Source organism: Lepidochelys kempii, chromosome 11, assembly GCF_965140285.1.
Source record: "Lepidochelys kempii isolate rLepKem1 chromosome 11, rLepKem1.hap1, whole genome shotgun sequence".
NCBI classification, from domain to species: Eukaryota; Metazoa; Chordata; order Testudines; family Cheloniidae; genus Lepidochelys; species Lepidochelys kempii.
Window position 1 is genome coordinate 23,208,602 of NC_136390.1, and position 18,734 is coordinate 23,227,335.

Sequence of the window (18,734 nt, forward strand, 5' to 3'; positions counted from 1 at the left end):
ATGACCATCTTGTCTCCTGTTGCCAGGCTTCCCTAGAGACGTATAGAGTGCACTTAAGATCCTTAAGTGACAGCCTTACCATGGAGCCCCAGCCACCCCAAGTCCCAGCTTCCCTAGGTCCAGCCTCAACCCCAGCAGGCTTCCCGAAAGAGAAGCAGCCCCGCCTGGGCTGAGTCAACTAGCGGTAAGCAGGAGGGAGCCTTGGGAAGGAGCGTGGGTGGAGCCACATGGGGCTGTTTGGGGAGGCAGAGTCTTCCCCAGCCTATTATGTGTCCTGTCTGTGCCCTTGTGTACTTCCAGTCTATCTTGCCACCCAGGAAAGCTTGTCTTTGTGACAGATGGTCCCTTACACCAAAAATCACAACAATATTCAGGTTACTCCCAGTTCCAAAGGACTAGTGACTTACCCCAAGTCACTGCACCTTAGATCGTACACAAAGACAACGCTTGTAGCCAATCCTATAATAAATTAAAGATTTATTAACTATGAAAAAGAAATGAAAGTTATTTATAAGATTAAACAGGTAAACATACACACATACAAGTTATAGTCTTAGGTTTCAAAAGATGATTGAAGCTGCTGTAATATGCAAGCTCTCTATGTCGCTAAGGGCCAACCTTGACTAAGCAGCTGTGAATCCCTTGCTTGTGCTTAGAAATCTTGCCCTTTCAAAGTCCAAGCAGCATAGAGATCCATTTTCTTCTTGTCAGGCATTTTTATTCCCTTCTGACAGAGTTCAAGCTGATGGCATGAGTCCACATGCACGTCTTCTCTTCATGGGTGTGGAGGGGGAGAAATTAACAAAGTCTTTGTTTTTTGATATTTCACAATGGCTCGTTTGCTGTCAGTGAACCTCCTTGGTGGACAGGACATAACATCTTCTGTAGGAAGCCATCATTTTACATTAATTAATCCTTTCCTGTTTGATGACTTACACAGTTACAGAGGTTTATGATTAGGGGTGTCAATTCATCACAGTTAACTCACGTGATTAACTAAAAAAATTAATCGTGATTAAAAAAATTAATCATGATTCATCGCAGTTTTAATCGCACTTTAAACAACAGAATACCAATTGAAATGTATTAACTACTTTTGGATGTTTTTTATATTTTCAAATATATTGATTTAAATCACAACACAGAATACAAAGTGTACAGTGCTCACTTTATATTATTTTTATTACAAATATTTGCACTGTAAAAATGATAAACAAAAGAAATAGTATTTTTCAGGTCACCTCATACAAGTACCATAATGCAATCTCTTTATCGTGAAAGTGCAACCTCTCCTTATCCTTTTGCTGCTGGAATGTAGTGTCCTGATCTCATTTTTGGCAAGGGAAAATTTAGAATGACATTTTGCCTTCTGTAATTTTCACCTACACATTCTGTAAAGGTTTCCTTGCCCAGCACAGACAAGCATTCATTCCCCTTTCCTCTCTCAAAAACTATTTGTGTTTCCAGTGGGAATAATCTGTGCAGGGAGAGAGGGGAAATAACATTCACACGGGTCTTTACTGGTTGGATCATGTTGTTTTTGAAGCATGTATGTGTAGTGCACTTTAAACAATGCTCCAGAATTTGTTCCATCATATGTCAGAATAGCCAATATAATGGTACCAACTGAAATACCTATTTAAAATGAGTGTTGGAGGTGTAATGGAATGCTAAACTGTATTATACTGTTCAGCCACTAGGTGGCACTGTGCATAAAAGACCTTATTTAAATGAGCGTCAGCCTGATCTGGAAGAGCAGGGAAGGATCTTATGCTGAACATATCTGGTGTGTAAGCAGGTTCTGTGATTAGTCCATATCTGGTACACAAGATCATGATATGGTATCAAGAGTAAACTAAGAATAGAAACAGAAGGAACATAGCAACTAAGATTGGAAACAGAAGGAATATAGCAACTAAGGTTGAAAACAAAAGGAACAGCAACAAAGCTTGCAGACAGAGGGAGTAAAGCAACAAAGGTTGCAGGATCTCATCAACTTGCCACTCTTCAAAGCTCAGAGAACTCCAGCTTTGACAAACCTTCACAATGGACAGACTGGAAACAATATTTTGCAAGATTTCACATTGCAAATAAATTCCACAAAGAAAGTGGAGATATACAGGTATCTTCTTTAATATATGCTATGGGGAAGCAAGCAGAGCATACCTTTAAATCCTTTGACTTTCCTGAAGACAGTCACAAAGATTACTATAAAAGGCTGTTTGATGCATACTTTATAACCCCAGAGAAATGTGGTTTATGAAAGAGCAAGCGGTCACCAGAGAACGAGTGGGAAATGTTGCATATTTCACAAAAGCGCTGCAAGCATTGGCTAAAAACTGACTTGGGGAATGCAAAAAGAGAAAATCAGACAGGCTGGTTATTGAATTAACAGGCAAAAACCTTTCACAGTAGTTGAGAGATTTAACCATATATATAGATAGCAAAGACATCAGAATTAGTCAAACAATAGAACAAAAGTGAGGAGCAACTTGAAAAATCTGAAACTAACTGAGAAGCTACAAACAGAAACTCGAGTGTTAAAAGTTATTACCATAAAATCCCGAGGGAAGGAGAGAAAACTCCTAGGCTAAGGGCTTGTCTTCACTTTTGCACTAAATTGGCATTGCTATTAATGAAGTGGCATCAATTTAGTGGGTCTGGTGAAGACGCACTAAGTTGATGGGAGAGCGCTCTCCCGTCAACTTCAGTACTCCACCTCAACGAGAATCTCCCATTGACATAATGACATAGCACAGTATAGATGCCACTTTAAGTTGATGTAAGTTACATAGACTTAAGTTACATAACATATGTAACTTAACTAGTGTAACTTAGATCAACTTACAGTGATAGTGTAGACAATGCCTAAGAGGGACAAATTCTAGCCTACATGCACAAGGTGTGAAAAAAGTAACATCCCAAGATAAGATGCATGTCCAGGCTGAGGCACTCGGTGTAATGAATGCATGAAATGTGGACATTTTGCAGCTGTTTGCCTCACCTAAGCAGGCAGGCAGTTGACTCATATTACAGACAATAAAGAACCATTGTTTCTGGTGTCTATCACTTGTGATGACATAGAACCTGCCTGGTGACTGAAATTGAATATTCACAGAAAGACTATTGACTTTAAAATGAATTCAAGAGCTGACATCACAGTCATCTCAGGAGGCACCTACAATCACCTTCAATCCATCCCATAGCTGAAGTCACCTGACACAGCTCTGACTAGCTCTGCAGGTATTTTGAACTGCATGGGCCACTTCACCATAGAAACAACTTAGAAAGACAAAGCTATGCATTCATAGAATCATAGAATATCAGGGTTGGAAGGGACCTCAGAATCATAGAATATCAGGGGTTGGAAGCCCCTGCTCAAAGTTCATTCAGAGTTCATGTGAACAAAGGATCAAAGACCAACAGCTTCTCAACTGCAGCACAGTAGCCATGATGGGCTTAGTGAGAAAGGTGGAGGAACTCTGTCGAGGATTTGATTATATTAGATTTTTGAAAGGAGATCCAGTACAAATCAACTTCAGAGATTATGCTGAACAATACAGTATACAAACACCTCTATCAGACAGACCTTGGAATAGACTAGCTGCAAATTTATACCAATTCAGAGGACATCATTACCTCATTGTAATGGATTATTTTTCCAGTCATACAGAAATATCATGTATTTGAAATACCTAACGTGTTGCAGTGTTATCAAGAAACTGAAGTGCACTTTTTCTGACATCAGTATTCCAGAACAACCAGTGATGGACAATGGACCACAATTCACTGCAGCAGAATTTAAGTCATTCCTAACGAAGTATGATTTTGATCATATTACTGGCAGTCCATAAGTGAATGGAGAGGCTGAGATAGCTATATAGACAGCCAAGAAAATCTTACAGCAGGAAGATCCTTTCATCACTCTTCTGAGTTACAGATCAACACTGACAGCAGCTACTGGATGTAGTCCAGCACAACTCCTGTTGGGAAGACAACTCAGAACTTATGTTCCAACTTTGGAAAAGAACCTATCTCCAAAGTGGCCAAACATAGAGTAGCTAAAATTGATAAAAAGGGTAAAAGAGCTTAGGAACACTTTTACAATAGATGCCAGTCAGTTAGAGAACTGTCAGGTCTAGAACCTGGTGATCGTGTTCATATATTGGATGGAGAAAAAGGATGGACAACTCCAGCTGCCACAAAGAAAAAGAATTCAGCGCCCAGATCATATGTAAGTGAGACCGACCATGGGGAGTTCAACAGAAACTGTTGACATATCTACAGTTTGTTTCTCAGAAAGAACAATCAACAGAGCAGCCTCTACAGATGGCAGATGCAGAACAAGAAGAAGAAGACTCAAGGATTCCAAACCGACTGCAGACAGTCATTTTAACTAATGGACAGCTAGATGGCCAAGTTGTTACATACAGTTGGTAGTTAATTTGTTTGAGTTTGCCAACTTCCATTAATGGAAGATCTTCACTAGTCACACCCGTAGTCTGAAATTTGAAAAAGTGAAGTACTATACAAAGCTGTTTGTTATAATCTTTCTGTTGTATAACTACACTTTTTCATTTGGAAACAACATCTAGGTCTCTTTGCATTTCCAAATATAAAACAAAGCCATTATTACATGGGGATACCACGAGAGCAGTGGTTTGGCAGGAAAAAATATATTTCTAAACAAGATCCCAGCAAGAGTATTTCTAGCCAGCGCTCAATTCTGGATCATATTACCCAAACCCTTGAATTTCTGGGAGGTTTCCCTCTGGTGACTTGCATGTCTGGTGACTTACCAGCATAATATAAGAAACTCATCAAAATTGGCTTTGCTGTTGTTTTTCTCCATGCTATATATAATCTGACATGGAATATACAAAAAGTGTCTATGACAATAATGATTCCTACCTCTAGATGTAGTTTTAACACCATAGTTGCTGTTTTAGGTATAAAACTACAGAGCTGGAATAAAACATCTTTCTGTGCATAAGGATTATTTACCCCACAAATTGAATTGTAGATCCCCTATCAAACTGTTCTTCAATGTGAACCACATTGGGATCTGTTAAATTATCTTAACAAATTTGGTGTTAGTCAGAGTTAATACTGAAGTGCAAGCAGGCGTTATGTGAATTATAATTTATAAGGATTTCTGCAGACTGAGAAATGTGGCAGGCATAAAGTAACTGAGTGGTTTTACTTGTGCCATATTTGAAATGGAGAGGCTGCACCTTGGGAGCAAGAAAAGGAAAATTGAACTACTATGGAGAGAATGAACTTAAGCCACATAGCCACAGTCAGAAAACTAAATACAATTCACGTTACTGTTTCAAAGTACCCTTAAGATGCAGAACTGGAAGCATCCATTTGTTATTCTTTTTATAGCAAGGCTGAGTGACTTGGAATTTTAGCCTATCCTTGCCAAGGATTGCCTAATTTGAACAAAAAGTTCTAAAATATAAAGTGAACAAAAGAGTCAACCAATTGAACACTAATCTTTATATTCTATGATGCATCGCCCTAAGAATGCTACCATTAAAAATGTGAAGTCTATTTTTCATAAATGATGGATTATTGTACCAAACTGTGTATTTTCCAATAAAGTGTTGTTTTATTTGTCCTGTGTGATTACTAGTTTGTGGAAGTATGTGTGGGGTCATTTTAGTGCTGTGGGAAAATTGAACACTCTTCAGTTAAAATCAGTAGTGAAATCAGAAGCAAACTATGCTCCGATTATCACAGGCATGTGTTTAAATGTTGCTTTCCTTAATTGGTTATGGTTATATTTACTTAAAATGAACAATTTGGCAAGTTTTGCTCCCTTGACAACAGCAAAGTGTAAACCGTTTTATAAGGTTGGCTGTTAAAATCAGATTTGTAATATAAACCACATTATTCCAGGATTTTGTACTGTTCTTTAAGAGGACCCTTTTTATCATCACTGTTTTATACTTGTGCACCTTTTAGCATTCTGTTTTTATTTATAACTAATGTGAAACTGCTTGCTACAAAACCCAGCATAATCTATATCATGATTTCCCTCTATAATGTTTTTCTCAGATCCTTCTAGGGAGGACAGTTGCATCCTGGGGGGATATTTCATGTGGGGGGAGGATTGTACTTCTATAACCATGCTGTCATAGAAGTTATGAAAGGAGAGGGGCCCTGAATGCTCCATAGAAGCTCTGCCACTGGAAGGCTGAATCTTCTCTCTTAGAGGAGCACAGAGAGGGAACTGTAAACTTGTGGATCTCCTCTTCTCCATGAAGAATTGCGGACCAGCTACCTTTCCGGTGAGCAATTCTGCGAGGAGGTGCTCTCTGCAGTCAAAGGTCCATGAAAAGGAATGAGATGGAGACTGAGTGGGCCAGGAGACAGATCTCATCCCCCTCCAGCCCTGGAGATCTTACTGGAAAAGATTGTATAGCATCTTGCTATATAACCTTTTGTTCACAGCCCTCCAAGTGACTTAGGGACTGCCAGAGCCAGGGCCAGGGAAACTGGAAAAGCCTCATGAGGGGCAAAAAATGGATATTTCTGGCCTCCCACAGATCTCCTAGGATGTGTGAGGCTGGGGAATCCTCATAGAGATTTTCTTACACAGAATCCCTACTTACTGCTTTAAACACAGGATGGAACAATATAAACATGGAGGCGTGCTGAATGCTGAAGTAGGGAATATTCTGGGGTCCTGGGGATGCCTCTTGCCATCGGTATTGCCCATTTAGGGGGCTGTGACAGTTCTCTGTGGACACCGCAGAAGACAAGAAGTTATAGCTGACTTGCATCATCACGGGTTGCTCCTGTGGACTCTCAGGAAGTGGGACCCACATCTTGCTGGCATAAGCCATAAGAGAACTTAGCCCAAAGGTTTCTCAGTGCAGTAAATACCTAAATATAATAAAATGTAGTAGTTAGAATTGGAACACTTTTTCTTCCATAAATTAATGCATCTTGCATATGTTTCTTACTATTAAGCCATGCTTTCTACAACTGTATTAACAATAATGGGATGCCTAATCTGACTTGGCAAGGGGATTCAGACCATCACCAGTGCTGTGATCAACCCACCCCTTCTCATAAAAATAGTATCCCGATAATAACATATAGCACACTTCCAACTGGAACTTTCAGTTGAATAATTATCCATGTGAAACTCTTGGGATTCATGAACATTTCACAAGTAAACTGGTGGCCATCCAAATATTTATGAACAATAAATAATATGACTCCATGAATAATACTGAGTGAACGCATCATGTTTTTTCACACAAATATTAATCAAACTCTTTGTACTATCCAACCAGCTATACTACTGACCTACTGTCTTGATTTCTCAAGGGTGGACATGGCCATTGTTTTCAAGAAAATTTGCATGAAGTACTACTAGTTTTAAAAATGTAGCTTTACTAGAAATGTAACTTTTATTTTCTTTTTTCTCCAGTTTTCAGACTGAACTACAGTGCCTCTGATACAAATGACAGAAATCGAGTCAAAAGCAGATTAAAGAAGTTTATCAGCCGAAGACCCTCGCTGAAAACATTGCAAGAAAAGGGACTTATTAAAGGTGTGTTTTCTCTTATCTATTTTTCTGAGTAAAAACTGAAAGTTCATTAATGAGTGTTCCTATTTCACAATATTTTCATTCCTGTCACCAATTAAATGCATAAGACTATTTGGATTTTGCAGTCATTTCTTGTTAGATATTTTTTTCTGCTGTGTATCAGAGAATTCATTCAGTTTCGTAAGAATTAGGCTTTTCTGACTAAAACAACATGTAGCTAAATGTATCTCTGTATTGCTTGGCTTCTTCAGTTGTTATTTTGGTGTGCATATTCTAGACACCCTCACACTTCACACAGTTGTACACCAGCTACATTGTAAAGAAGCATGCTATACACCTTCATTGTCTAACCAATATATCTAGTTCTTTGTAAGATAAAATTTTATAGATAGATAGATAGATAGATATAGTGTGTGTGTATTAGATGTTCTAGTTTTTTAAAATATATATATTTTATATATAATAATAGAGAAAAAACATTGTTACCTTTTGTTAGCTGATCTCAGGAATGCTGTTTTCCAAAGTGTAGGTACTGTTATCTTGTAACTGCTGGTATTCTGACCACCAGTAGTCAAGGAAGACCATATATTCAAATATCTTCTGGAATTGTGCTTGAAAAATTTGCACACTCACCAATTAGTATGTGCAAAAACTGCAACTGTATATGCAGACTGGCTAGATATGTGTTCTTTGCCACAATGCCTTGGCACCCCTTGGGTGCCAGCAATTCTGAGCCAGCAGCCGTCAGTTAGCAGTCAATGGCTTTAGGGGTTAAACCTACCACCTTTGCCCAAGATCAAAGTGGTGGCAGAAAGCTGCTTTCACCCAGCCCTCCACAGTGCTCAGAGCAATGTGTGGGATCACCTCAGGATCTAACCCTTACTCTCTAAAATATTATGGGTCAGATTTTCACAGTTAGGCACACACAAACATGTGCACATAAATTCTTGATTATTTTGGGAGAGATTTTTAAAAGTGTCTAAAGGATTGACAAGCACAACTTGCACTGAAAGTCAATGAGACTTGTGATTCTAGATCCCTTAGACACTTTTGAAAATCTTCCCCCACATATACATCAGGTATTTGCAAACATAAATTAGTCACATGCACATTTATGTGTGCAGTTGTGTGCCTAACTTTCAGAATCTATCCCTAATTGACTATTGTACCTCATTATAATATGTAAGGGGTTTGGATGCCACTTTACTGCACAATTTGGGTCGAGGGTGGGATCTGAGTGCATCATTTTAGTTTGTTTCAATTATTACAGTATCAGAGCAGAAGCTTGTGTTGTAATTTATAGTCTTTTAATTTCTGTATTTAAGGGTGGTTATTTGCAGTTTAATAAAGTGTAGCTGATGAATCTCCTGTGGTGTCACACAGGGATCATATGTGATCCCTACTAACAAATCCAGATTCATTAGGATAACTCAAATCCATCCTCTAATGTATCTCTGTAGGAAAACCAGATGCATTTGTTTTCAGATATAGTTGCATTAGACTCCTGATTCACTAACACAGCCTGGTTCTAATTGGGAAGTTCTTATATGGAAAACCCAGATGCATTATGTTCTGCCATAGTGAGTCAGGATCTGCATTCCCTAGCAGAGTTTTAATAATAAACTAATGTAACTGTACAGAAAACATGTTAGTTTTCTTCCAAGAAGATTCATTAGGATTAGGTTCTGGCCATGCAAATGAGTCAGGATTCGTTAGTAGGGCTTAATTCCAATCTACAGTAAGTCTATGTGAAATGCTCATTTGATAAGGTTCCTTCATTGTTTTCAGTGGAGTTTATCCCTTAATCTTTTATAATGTTATGAAAATGCAGTTGCAGGGCTTACACATAGACCACTTTTAAGTGTTAATTTTTAGGCTTATATTACAATATTTTAAATAGCAAATTGCAACTATCCAGATTAAAAATAAAGGGTTTACAAATTTCATGTTTTAAAATGTATCTATTTTTTTCCCTAAAGGTGAATTAAATGGCTTCAGAAACATCACAAAACTGTTTATTTCCCCTATTCTGGGGGTTGGGGAGGGGGGGAATGTTGACCAATTTTTACAAGAAATTCCTCCAACTCTGAGAACATACATAGTAACTTTAATTCCCGAGGGGGAATACTTCTGTCAGAATTATAAATCCCTTAACAGAATTAATACTTTCAATAAAAGTACATCTATCGCCTTGCAGGACATCTCAGTGCCAAACTTATAACAAAAGCTGTTCTATGGGCTAGTGAAGAATTGATATAAATATCTGTAAAGCATGTGGTGATAATTACACCAAAGCAGTGGCACCGTAGGTGCTATGAAAACCTTCACTTTTCATCAAGTGCCATTCATATTTGCCAAGGGCACTAGAAAGCGCTCAAATCTGTATTGATTTTTCACTTTGTGTGTCACACTGGAACCAAAACTCCAATAAATTTAACACATAAATTATAGTCAAGAGTGAATACATTTTAAGGTGGTAAATTCACTTAAAGGCAGTCCTCTTCTCTGTTTGTCACTGATGTGTGCACTCTTGGCCAGAGGACTCAACACATTTCTCAACAGTAGCCTAACTTGGGATATATATGCTTCAAAATTAAATTGTACGTTTTTCTCTTGGGGTACTTTGATCCATCAGTACAGAAATTAGAAAATCTGGAGATTATGTTACTGTCACTTAACCCTTAACAAACCTTTGTTTTAAAGAAACATAACTTATACATGAAGGAGAGTGGCAGATTCACATGGAAATGTGATTTGCACATGTATTTTAAATATAAGGTTCATCAGACTCTGAAATGTGCAAGGTTATTTTTCTTGGTTTGCACTATCCCACTTATTTTCAGTGACATCTAATTATCTGGGCACTAAGGGCCAGATTTTGAAATATATTTAGGTCCATGAGGATGCAGATGGGCATTTAATGGGATTTTCAAAAGCACGTAGGCGACTGACTCAATGGAACATAGGCACTTAGACATTTTTGAAAACCCCTCTAGGCCTCTCTCTGTATCTTTAGGCACCTAATAACTGTTGAAAAACTGGGCCTACATATCTTTCTGTGTAGAAGTATATCATTTCTTATGGAAACCTTAAACAATTAATGCCATTAAAATGATATGGACCCCAGTCTTATATACATGAATTACATTCCTTATGTGAGTCATTAGTGTTTGTAAGACTAGACCATAATGATTTCATTATGCTGGAAGGCTGCGATATAATGCTACTTTATTTCTTGGCATTCAGAATGATAACACATAAGAACCCAAAACTCAGAGAATGAAAGCAGGGTGCTCCTTAAGGCAGAGAGGCACAACCCACCACACCTTGCACTAGGCTTGCTCTTTGCAGATTGACTGCACAAGACCCAAATCACACAATTCCCTACAGAGCCTGCAAGCAGGACCAGGAATCCCCTCACACTTAAGTGATGGCCTGTAATTTCAATACAACTTCCACTACAAGACACCCTGCCTGCCACATACACTGAATATATAGAAACTGCCTTTTTCAATGCCCCCCCAACCCAATAATTGTAAAATTACTGGTTTGATACTCATTTGAGTCTCTCTGCCTCTCTTTACCCCATCTTACCCTCAACATTTAAGAGGATACGTGTAGAGAGGATACGTTTCTCAACTTAGGCTCTGATAAAAATTGTTAGCAAGCCAACTGTCCAAATTAAGTTGTAGCAGAGATAGATCAGCATTTATTTGCCTTTGGTATGCACTGCATTGCATCTCATTAAAAGCTTTGTCTTCCCAAAAACCTGTAGGGATGGTACTACCAGGCCACCTACTCTTTTTTCCAGAATTAGAACAGTGATGTTCCATTTTTCCAATTGCACTAATATTTTTTCCAATGGTGCACTTGTGCTTGTGTTTTAATTAAAACATCAAAGAAATAGACATGCTAAGAGTTCTGTGAGGACTTGGCCATATTGCATACATACACACCAAAAATAATTAAGCAGTAACATTCTAAATGCAGCTGTGACTTCTGTGATCTTGTTTTAAATGTTCATTTTACAGCAGTATTGTCTCCCATTTTCTAGGTTTCTGCAGCTTAGAGTAAATAGCTCAGACTTGGACTGCACAAGCTGCAAGTGAAGAGTATGTCTGTCAGGCTCCTGGCAGTGAGCTTGCAAACTTGAAGGGGCTTGTTCACCATAATGAGCAATTAATAGCAGCTGTAGTGATCATTTTATATCTTACAGTTTTGTTAGTGTCCATGCCATCCCCTTTTGGTGGATCATTTTATATCAGCATAGAACGCTGTCACAGATACCACCATCTTGAATAGAAAGTTTAATGCATAGATATCAAGGATGTGTAATGCAAACCATACTGCCAAACATATTATGAATATATTGCTCTTCTTTAAAATGCTTGTTGGTTTTTCATTCTACGGTATTGACTAACTGTCTGTGTTTGATGCATGGTTTACCAGCCTGATGTAGACTTATGGTTAGAGCTTAACTTGTTAGTTCTGCTTTTGCAGCCAATTCAGAATAACTACAGATGCCCAAAATATTAAAATTGAATGCTCAAATGGACTCAGTGTGGGAGTTTCATTGGTTTTAAATTGATAACAGCTGAAAGAGTGAATGATTAAAGCTATATACGGGCATAGTATGTAGCTCCTTTGTTCAAGTTCTTGTGAACAGAGTCCACTGTATGAGAATTTCCTTTGTTACAATAAAAGATACTTCTGAATAATCATTAGTTAAATTTTTTAAATGAAGAAGAAGAGAATTTTAGGAGCTTATAGAGGGAATAATTCCTGAGAAGCTGGAATAAACTTAGAGAAGATGAAGTGGGTTTCTACTCAGAGGGGAACATTTAAATTTAAGTAGCATTCCATAAGGTGGTAATTGTGTCTATTGCCCAGGCATCTGAGTTAAATAAGCTGGATAGGAAACATAAACTGTTATAACAAGACGTTAGAAGTGTTGTGTACATCTTTTTTTTTTTCCAAATCATAAAAAGTGGATTTCTGAAGTGCCCTAATACAGATAAATCAAACAAAACCCTCTTTTGCTTCCTTTATCTATTGGGAACAGTTATTGTTTTCATTATATGAAAAGATGTTCTGGTTACTTTCTTCTCTTACAGTGATTTAAAATATTTATAGATATTAAAGAAGAACATTTTAAGAGCAATAATTTATTTTTTTCAATAAGTGAGTTAAAAAAAGAAAAGAAATATCAAATTGTTGCCTACAAAAATTAACTCTTAGCACTTGTATAAAGTGTTTCCAAAACATTGTACAAGCATAAAAATATTGCACAAGCATGAGAGTTATAAGAATCTACATACTGTGATGTAAGCATTACCATCTCCATTTTATAGACAAGGAAATGGAAACTCAGAGAAATTAAGTGACTTGGATCAAAGTCATACAGTGTCAGGGGCAGAACTTGGTTTTCAGCTCAGGAGTTCTTGGCATCCAGCTGCATATTCAGTCACTAAATAATCTTGCATTTCTAAAATAATACTTTTTAGAAGGAAGTAGATTGGTTTAAATGTTTACTGTAGCCTTTTTCATTGCTTAGCAACTGTAACAGTGGTGTGACAACTAGCCTCATGTTGCCCTTTTGCCAATATGATCCTTCAGTTGAAGGCAATAATAATACTTAGCACCTGTTATCTAAGAAAGATGACAAAGTGTGTTTCAAAACATTAACTATAAGATAAGTAAATAGTGCTGTATCCATTTTTACAGGTAGATAAAATGAGGTTAAGCAGTTTGCAGATTCAAGAATAAAATCCAAAGGTTAAATCCTAACCTCACTGAAATCTATGGGATGTCAGTGGAGCCAGGATTTCACCTCTAGAATTCCAACTTCTCTGTTCCTTCCTCGAACCACCATTCACTAAACCAATGTGGGTTTGTTTGTTTTTTCAAAGTATAACACTTATTGGAAATTGTGAAAGTAACTTGAGATTCCTGGATGCCAGACATGATGTACTTATAGTAGTTACGGTAACTTGCTGAACCGTAGAGAATTAATTGTTCCTCAGTTGTTGATACGTTGGCTATCTGTAGACAATGCAGTCCATTGCCCCTGTCATTTCTGACCTATCATTTTACAGACACCCTTGCCCCTCAAATGAGATACAGTTTTACATCTTTTTAATATAATTAGCATCAGAGAACATTCCATGTCATGTGAAGAATTTGACAGGTCTTCACTGAAATTTTAAAAACAATTAAGATGTCAAAGGAGGAAGTACTAGTACATTTTAATCATAAATCTCTGTATACATAATTACCACTGGAAGAAATGCTAAACTTTTCATGAAGAAAACTTAACCTGTCCATTCTTTGTCACAAACATAACCCCAAAACATGTAACAGATCACTCACTAATATGTAATTGCCACACATGCACATGACCTTCTAGAGTGTATTTCTGTGACCCCAACCCTGCATTCCTTGTGTATCCAGAAGTTTGACTAACTTAGTGGACTTTTGGGTTGTAAAAAACTGCAGAATACATATCAGTCTGCAGAATACATATATTTGGATGAGTTGAAATGGACCTTCCTTCATATATTGACTCAGGAAACCCAGAACTCCTTTCCCTGTATCATATGGCAAGCAGATACAGCAGGCTGCAATAATTTGGAGAAACAGGTGGTCACTGCCTATTTCTTATTTCTAGTTCTATTCCTTTGGGGTTAAAATATTGCACATCATTGCTCCAAACTCCCTACTTAAAATGCACATTTTGAAAATCTAGTTCTTAGTAACTATGGCTTCAGACTCCTGGAGTTAGGCACCTAAATACCTTTGAGGATCTGGTTCTGTGTATCTGAGATGGTTTATATGTAGGCTTGGAAGGATTACATTTTTATCAGTAATGTCACCGTACACACACAAATGGACAAAAAAATATTTCCATCAATAATAACACTTCCATAATAACAATAATAACACTCCCATAATTTCCTGCAACTGTCAAAACTTAAATCAATATAAATATTTTTAAAATAGAAATAAACATATATTATCTCTCAAAATTATTAAAAAATGAAAATAAATTCTACCTATCCTATTTATATAACTCCCACTACATTTTCCAAACACACAATTCATTCTAAAACTGTTCTGAGAATGAACATACAGATACACAGACACACACACACACACACACAGAAAAAAATTATAATGTTGTTTATTAATAATCATCTAGTGCAGAAATATGCTGTATAAAAAAAATGAGGCCTGCACTTCAAAGAATTTACAATCTAAATATAAAAATTGCTCAGATGATAAGAGTTCCCTTTTTACATGAGAAGGTCTGTTTTGTTTTGTTTTTAATTTAAGTACTCCTATTTTAAAAATTTGAAATTAGTAGCACCTTAAATGTTAGAATTAAGTTAAAAAATACATACATAATAACATGTGTACATCACCAGGACCTGTCTGTTTGCCAAGGATTTTGAAAAGCTCTGACCCAGGGAGAAGGGAGGCTTTCTGGCTATTTGAAGACATGGCAGAGTGGAATTCTTGGTAGAAGTTTTGGTTCTGAATCTTCGATGCTGGGGACCATTTTCCGGCCTGGGCCTGCACTCTCAGCATGTCTTGCCTTGCTTCCCTGCTCCCCTTTCCCAACTTGTTCCTCAAGCTGACAACCATAAACAGAGAAAAGGCAATTTATATTGCAAGGGTGAGAGTAACAACAAGGAAGCAAGAGCTGGTGACCCTATCAGGCAAACAGAGGTGCTGGAACTAGGGGCGTTGGGAGGGCTACTGCACCTCTTGACTTGAAGTGGTTTCTGTGATATACAGGGTTCATAGCTTGATTCAATGGCTCTCAGCACTCCCACTATAAAAATTGTTCCAGCACCCCTGAAGGCAAATGATGAACATGAAGCTTTTGGCCTGCTGTGAAGAAGGGCAGGACAAGTTGTGGACTACTTTATGGGAGGGGTGCAACTGAATTTTGGGTGAGGGTGGATATAGTTTTGGGGGAGGGAGGGGGAGTAGGAGGAGCTGAGGTACCATAGATTAGTTTCCGAGGAGCAGCCGTGTTAGTCTGTATCTGCAAAAAGAAAAGGAGGACTTGTGGCACCTTAGAGACTAACAAATTTATTTGAGCATAAGCTTTCGTGAGCTACAGCTCACTTCATCAGGTGCATTCAGTGGAAAATACAGTGGGGAGATTTATATACACAGAGAACATGAAACAATGGGTGTTACCATACACACTGTAACAAGAGTGATCAGGTAAGGTGTGCAATTACCAGCAGGAGAGTGGGGAGGGGGGGAACCTTTTGTAGTGATAATCAAGGTGGGCCATTTCCAGCAGTTGACAAGCATGTCTGAGGAACAGTGGGGGGTGGGGAAATAAACATGAGGAAATAGTTTTACTTTGTGTAATGACCCATCCACTCCCAGTCTTTATTCAAGCGTAAGTTAATTGTATCCAGTTTGCAACTTAATTCCAATTCAGCAGTCTCTCATTGGAGTCTGTTTTTGAAGTTTTTTTGTTGAAGAATTGCCACTTTTAGGTCTGTAATTGAGTGACCAAAGAGATTGAAGTGTTCTCCGACTGGTTTTTGAGTGTTATAATTCTTGAGGTCTGATTTGTGTCCATTGATTCTTTTACGTAGAGACTGTCCAGTTTGGCCAATGTACATGGCAGAGGGGCATTGCTGGCACATGATGGCATATATCACATTGGTAGATGTGCAGGTGAACGAGCCTCTGATAGTGTGGCTGATGTGATTAGGCCCTATGAGGGCGTCCCCTGAATAGATATGTGGCAGCGGGCTTTGTTGCAAGGATAGGTTCCTGGGTTAGTGGTTCTGTTGTGTGGTGTGTGGTTGCTGCTGAGTATTTGCTTCAGGTTGGGGGGCTGTCTGCAAGCAAGGACTGGCCTGTCTCCCAAGATCTGTGAGAGTGATGGGTCGTCCTTCAGGATAGGTTGTAGATCCTTGATGATTCACTGGAGAGGTTTTAGTTGGGGGCTAAAGGTGATGGCTAGTGGCGTTCTGTTATTTTCTTTGTTGGGCCTGTCTAAATTAGGCTTGAATAAAGACTGGGAGTGGATGGGTCATTACACAAAGTAAAACTATATCCCCATGTTTATTTCCCCACCCCCGACTGTTCCTCAGACATGCTTGTCAACTGCTGGAAATGGCCCACCTTGATTATCACTGCAAAAGGTTTTTCCCGCCCCCCGCGGCTCTCCTGCTGGTAATAGCCCACCTTACCTAATCATTCTCGTTACAGTGTGTATGGTAACACCCATTGTTTCATGTTCTCTGTGTATATAAATCTCCCCACTATATTTTCCACTGCATGCATCCGATGAAGTGAGCTGTAGCTCATGAAAGCTTATGCTCAAATAAATTTATTAGTCTCTAAGGTGCCACAAGTACTCCTTTTCTTTTTATAGATTAGTTTGTTTGTCTTTAGTACTGCTGTGCAGAAAGTAAAGGATGACAATACTCATCCTTGGTATTCTGGGAGTTACTATGGTGTAACATGCTCTCCTAAATTTACATGCTCTCCTAAATTTCTAATGGTACTAAAAAATCTCAAGTACAGAAGTTTTATCAAAGCCCTTTGTACTAATTTTCAAAGTGTAGTACACTGTTGAAAAGGTATATGGAGACTGTCTCTTTGGGTAAATAATGATAATGCAGTCAGATTATTTGAACATTAAACTGCTCTTATTGAGTGATTTTCCTCATCTGTTTGATTCATTTTGATTCTAGATTACAAAATTCCCATTACTGAGTGCTCTTTTCATACTTTGTCAGAAAATATAGAGTGGAGATGAGGAAGATAAAGCTAACTTGTAATCTGAGATGTTTAACCTGGTTATGCTGTGTTTCGAGATGAACATCCTATGACGGTCAAACGTTTAAAAGCTTAAAAACTAAAAAGCAGCTTACCTAGTTAAACTCTAATTCAGTATGTAAACAGCGTGATTTACAAGTTCAGTCACTGAAGCCTATTTGCTATTCCCATCAAAAGTACATCATTTTTAAATACAAAAGTACAGAAAATGGGTTTTTGCCAACTGCCTTCTACACAAAAAAGAATACTAAGAGGAACAGAGCAGCAATTGACACTGGAAGTCAAAACCATAATTACTAATAGTGTATTCCTAAATCCAGATGCACTAGACAAGATAAATTATCAAAATAGTTTCTTTACAAGGAAAACAAATAAAAAAGGCAAATGTAAGAAGAAAATATTACTTTGTTTAGTGTACAGTTGTTGCCCTTAAAAATTTTCCAATGTTGCTGTTAGAATTACTTAACGTTATCATTGTGGTTCTTAAACTTTCCTAAACTTCACATAGGACATACTTTGGGTGAACTGTAAATACTGAAGTATTTGGTTATCTCAGGCAACTGAAAAGTTTTTCAGAGCAACCACTTATATACCCAATGTATGGAATTCACTGCTGCAGGACATGATGCAATCAAATACTGTGGCTGGACTTTTTAAAAGGCTGGATAATTTTATGACCAATAATTACAGTAGAGATGGAATTAGGCATTGATTCTACAAGCTAGTATGTGCAATCGAACCCATGCACCAACATGGAGCTCCATTATGAGCAATGGGGCTCCATGTGGGTGGAGGGGTCTACTCGTATGTGAGCTTTCAGGATCAAGGACAGCATGATTTACTTTTGGATGTTTCAAATTTGAACCAGACAGAGATCTGGATTTCAGAAATGGCTCTTATCATAATGCTTTACTGAACCAAAATCCCACACCTTAACATTGGAAGGTTCAAAATACAAATCACAATTTTGTGGCTTGATTCTCTCTAATTTTCAGCAAATTATGTTTATAAGAGCAATTGTATCCCAATTGGGGCATAAAATAAAAACCTGCAGGAGTCAGGAAGGCTTTGGTACTTCTTTTATCTGTCTAACAAACACACAGGAGTAGTTGGTTAATGCACAAGCCTCTGAAGAAGCAAAAAGCCCATTATTATAATTTATTTATTAGTTATTGTTTACCATGTTTTAATATATTTATCTTCTTTACTCTGTTTAGATCAAGTTTTTGGCTCCCATTTGCACTTAGTGTGTGAGCATGAAAATTCCACAGTCCCCCTATTTGTAAAACGGTGTATAGAAGCTGTTGAAAAAAGAGGTGGGTAACTTAATATTCAACACAGTTTTTCATTC

General features: G+C 37.8%; 1 protein-coding gene across 7 annotated transcripts in view; it reads left to right on the top strand.

Annotated features, from left to right (window-relative positions):
* ARHGAP15 (Rho GTPase activating protein 15) overlaps positions 1-18,734 on the top strand; it is a 463,932-nt gene that overhangs the window by 271,584 nt on the left and 173,614 nt on the right. For all 7 annotated transcript variants that reach the window (XM_073305398.2, XM_073305399.2, XM_073305401.2 and 4 more), the window contains 2 exons: positions 7,448-7,570; positions 18,601-18,699. In XM_073305398.2, the coding sequence (XP_073161499.1) occupies positions 7,448-7,570; positions 18,601-18,699 (222 nt within the window). The remainder of the gene's footprint in view (positions 1-7,447; positions 7,571-18,600; positions 18,700-18,734) is intronic.